The sequence below is a fragment of the Perca flavescens genome, chromosome 6, assembly GCF_004354835.1.
Source record: "Perca flavescens isolate YP-PL-M2 chromosome 6, PFLA_1.0, whole genome shotgun sequence".
Taxonomy (NCBI): Eukaryota; Metazoa; Chordata; class Actinopteri; order Perciformes; family Percidae; genus Perca; species Perca flavescens.
This window is the reverse complement of record NC_041336.1, coordinates 5174381-5179380: the sequence shown is the minus strand read 5'-3', so window position 1 is coordinate 5179380 and position 5000 is coordinate 5174381. Positions and strand designations below refer to the sequence as shown.

The window sequence follows — 5000 nt, the reverse complement described above, 5'->3', positions numbered from 1 at the left end:
CTCAGTTTCATTTTATAAATGTTTATTATTTTTTATTTTAAATGCTGCTGAAAATCTGCAGAAGCAGGATCACACAGTCACTAGTCAGCACGCGCACACACACACACACACACACACACACACACACACACACACACACACACACACACACACACACACACACACACACACACAAACACACGCACACACGCACACAAACACGCACGCACACACGCACACAAACACACACACACGCTTGTTTCACTATCTTTGTGGGGACCCCTAATTGACATAATGCATTCCCTAGCCCCTTACCCTAACCTTAACCATCACAACTAAATGCCTAACCTTAACCCTTACCCTAACCTTAACCATCACAACTAAATGCCTAACCTTAACCCTTACCCTAACCTTAACCATCACAACTAAATGCCTAACCTTAACCCTTACCCTAACCTTAACCATCACAACTAAATGCCTAACCTTAACCCTTACCCTAACCTTAACCATCACAACTAAATGCCTAACCTTAACCCTTACCCTAACCTTAACCATCACAACTAAATGCTTAACCTTAACCCTTACCCTAACCTTAACCATCACAACTAAATGCCTAACCTTAACCCTTACCCTAACCTTAACCATCACAACTAAATGCCTAACCTTAACCCTTACCCTAACCTTAACCATCACAACTAAATGCCTAACCTTAACCCTTACCCTAACCTTAACCATCACAACTAAATGCCTAACCTTAACCCTTACCCTCACCCTAACCATAACCTAATTCTAACCCTAATCCTAAAACAAAGACTTAACCCTCAAACAGCCCTTTAAACATTGTGGGGTCCAGCATTTTGGCCCCACAAAGCTGTCGGGACCCCACAAGTATACTGAACTCCTGGTTTTTGGACCCCACGAATATAGTTAAACAAGCCCACACACACACACGCGCGCACACACACACACACACACACACACAAGTGCGCGCACACACGCACATGTGCACACGCAAACACACGTTCACACACGCACGCGCACAAACACGTGCACGCACACACACGCAAACACACATGTTCACACACACACACACACACACACACACACACACACACACACAAATCTGCACGTGCACGCACATGGTTACACACATCTGCACGCGCATGTGTAATACACACATGGTTACACACGCACAAACACAGCACACACTTTAGAGCAGGGGTGTGAAACTCAACTTCACTACGGGCCACAGGGGAAGATGAGAACCAGACGTGTGGAGTTTATTGCCATGCTTCTATTTAATGGAATAAAGTCAAATATTCATGACTGTCTATTTGGTCCACATTAACGTGTCCCCCTAGGGGTACTCTGGAGGACTGCAGGGGGTACGTGTCCCTCTAGGGGTCCTCTGGAGGACTGCAGGGGGTACGTGTCCCCCTAGGGGTACTTTGGAGGACTGCAGGGGGTAAGTGTCCCCCTAGGGGTACTCTGGAGGACTGTAGGGGGTAAGTGTCCCCCTAGGGGTACTTTGGAGGACTGCAGGGGGTACGTGTCCCTCTAGGGGTACTCTGGAGGACTGTAGGGAGTAAGTGTCCCCCTAGGGGTACTCTGGAGGACTGTAGGGGGTAAGTGTCCCCCTAGGGGTACTTTGGAGGACTGCAGGGGGTACGTGTCCCTCTAGGGGTACTTTGGAGGACTGTAGGGGGTACGTGTCCCTCTAGGGGTACTTTGGAGGACTGTAGGGGGTACGTATCCCTCTAGGGGTACTTTGGAGGACTGTAGGGGGTACGTGTCCCCCTAGGGGTACTCTGGAGGACTGCAGGGGTGTATGGGACATTTTTAGCAAAATGTTTTTCAGTTCCAAGGCTGTAGTTCCTTCTACTGTCTTTTTTTCTCCAAGTTTGTCGCTTTTTTTTAAAGAAGTTTTTGTCTCTGTTTTTGAAGTTTGTCACCTTTTTTTGTCGTTTGTTCTGACCTCTTCTTGCCTTTCTTCCTGACTTTGTTCTACTGTCTCTTTTTTCTTCTTAAGTTTTAGTCACTTTTTGGAATATTTTGTCCCTTAGTGTTGCCTTCCTTCTTTCCAAGTTTTTATTTCTATTTCCTTCTTTCTACCGTCTTTTTCCAAGTTTTTGTCTCCTTTCTCCATCACCATCTAAATGTTTTTCCAGGTGCAAGGCTGTTTGTTTAGTTAATCCATCTCTGACATCGCTGTATTCTTCCTCTTTATAGAGACTTTCTTTTTTTTCTACCAAGATTATTGGCGCTGGTTAGGGGGTACATGGCTTAAAAACATTGTTCAAAGGGGGAACATTATTGAAAAAAAAGCTTGAGAACCAGTGGTCTAGAGTGTCATGTTGTACTTATTTCTCATCCATCCCTTGTAGCTGCAACACTGTGAATGTCCCCCGCTGCCGGATGAATAAAGGTTTTTGAATTTCCAAGTGTTAAGGTGAGAAGACGAGTGGACCTTCTGGGACTGTAGGCGGAGGCCAGTCTCGCTCTGAAGAATAGTTGTTGTTGTGTTAGAAGAGAAACCAGAAAAGACAGAAAGAAAGAAAGAAAGAAAGAAAGAACGCACGCAGGTAAGCACAGCTAGGCAAGCGGAAATTAAACGACTGCAGAAAAAAAAGAGACAGATTCCCAGAAAAAAAAAAGAAAGGGCAACAAAAGAAAGAAAGAAAGAGAAAGAGAAAGAACTAAGAGCTCTTCAAAACCAACTGGTGTTTGGAGAGCCGCCGGCTAAAGTCAACTTCCTGTTAGTTGTCTAGAGGGTTAGTGCTGCCTCAGCGGGATCCATGAAAACCTTTGTGAAGCCTCGGTGGCCCCTCGTGGGAGTCTGAGGAGGGGTAGGAGGGTTCAATGCCTTGCTCAAGGACCCTGGGGAAGTGGGGGGCGGGGCAGTCCTCATTGTGGTTTTCTCTGCAGCTTGTACACTCTTGCTGCCGCTTTCTGACACACATTAGATCTTTAAAAACATGACGATGTATGGAGATGTAAATATTAGCTTAAAAAGGAATGTGTGTAAAGGCTTAAGGCCGCCCTACATGTTATTGTCGGCTCAGTTCATTACACAACTCAATTTTATATTGTGTGTGTGTGTGTGTGTGTGTGTGTGTGTGTGTGTGTGTGTGTGTGTGTGTGTGTGTGTGTGTGTGTGTGTGTGTGCCAGAAAGACGGAGGAGAGCAGGGAAAGGAAATGCAGCAAATGTGCTGCATGTTTAAAATAGTCCTTACCTAGGTACTCTGCTTCTGACTGGCTAGTAGTCCTTACCTAGGTACTGTCAGGGCACGCCCTCATACTCTGCTTCTGACTGGCTAGTAGTCCTTACCTAGCTACTGAGCATGTGCGACACCCAAAGATGTTACAGCAGTGAGATGCCTCACTTTGTAGCTAAAACGGAGAGCTCAACACACAGGGTGAAAAGAGGAGCTGCAGCAATGTGAATAAAAATATCTAGATTTTTTTTTTAATTAAACCATGTAAACCTATTCTGGTACAACCTCTAAATACAATTATGAACCTGAAAATGAGCATAACATGAGCACTTTAAAACACGGTTACGTTTTAGTCCTCATGTTTTCACCCCCGAGGCGTCACAAAGGCTTCAGGAAGGTCTTTAAACGGAGCAGGAGAGACTCTTAACAAGATGCTTTGGGAAATAACAAACAGTCATCCCTGCGGACAGCCACGTCTCTATGGAGACAGACAGACAAGACAAGACAAGACAGACAGGAAGTAGGAGAAGTTGTTCAGACAGTACCTTCTCCAGCCGGGGTCCGGAGGCGGGGACAGGTAGGCCGAGTTATACGGCGAGCTGTCCATCTGAGGAGATGACTGGTTAAGGACCCAAAAAACAACCCAAATCAGGGCTCCAGACTAACCTTTTTCACTAGGAGCACAGTGGCCCCCAACTGAAAATTTTAGGGGCGCAACTACAAAATTTAGGGGCACACACCATAAAACAACATGCTAACCAAATATTCACATTTATAGTAATTTCCACTGTATTACTAATAAATACTTTGATAATAGATGCAGAAATTACAAGGTGATGTTTCAAATTTAGTTTCACATTTTATTTTGCACTTTTGAAGGTGCAACCTAGAAGGTAAACAGACAGCACCATCGCTGTCATGACAGTACAAATATTAAAAATATATACCAGCTCTATTCTCCAGTCTACAATTACAATGAATTCAAATTAAAATAAACCCCTCCCTCTCTCCTCCCAAACCTGCCCTACAACCTTGAATTGAATAATTATTAATTTGTGTAACTTTTATTCTTGTATTTATATTATTCTTTTTTCTGACCTAAATGATCCCGTTTTCTTTTTCCACTTTCGGTTTCTACTAGAGGTGTGCATCGATAATCAGCAGGCTCATAATCGATTATTTCTGTTTAAAATGTAATGTAATGTAGGCCTAACAACATTTCGGTTTACATATTCTGGTGTGTTTTGCACATTCAGGAGGTGCCATGTGCTCAGTGCTGTATAGGTTTATGTATCCAAGTTATTTAGTGTTAGAGCACTGCACAATGTTTGTGTTTTTGAAGCTTGAAAAGCTAGGAATTAAATATCCTACATGGCTTTAACACAAACATGGATTTGACGCATCGAGATATCGAATCGAAGACCTGATAATCGTAATCAAATCGGGAGATCAGGTAAGATTCACACCTCTAGTTTCTACTGGATGTGAAGAAGTGCGACAGCTGCTTTCACTGTGACTCAGACTTCTCGTGTTTTTTGTTTTTCAAAGTTTCCTCTTCCGTTATATTCTAGTGGAAAACAAGTTCAACAAAAGGACACAACATTTGTTGTTTATAGTGTTAAATCATAGCACAAGTCCTTCTCTATTCTCAGGAACCCAACAGATCGGTCTAGACCGGGTGGGGGTTACGGTGTGCGACAGGTTTCTGTCCTTCGGTGGGCGTGTCAGAGGTGAGACCGATCGTGGCCATTTAGCTCAGTTAGTAGTGTTCGTACGTACGTGGAGGTTTACTCCCCTTCTCTCTC

The 5000-nt window shown here is 44.0% G+C and overlaps 1 protein-coding gene across 4 annotated transcripts in view; it reads right to left on the bottom strand.

Moving 5' to 3' along the window:
• Positions 1-5000, bottom strand: part of LOC114557972 (CREB-regulated transcription coactivator 2-like) — a 43827-nt gene that overhangs the window by 13728 nt on the left and 25099 nt on the right. For all 4 annotated transcript variants that reach the window (XM_028581747.1, XM_028581748.1, XM_028581749.1 and 1 more), the window contains exon 4: positions 3741-3802. In XM_028581747.1, the coding sequence (XP_028437548.1) occupies positions 3741-3802 (62 nt within the window). The remainder of the gene's footprint in view (positions 1-3740; positions 3803-5000) is intronic.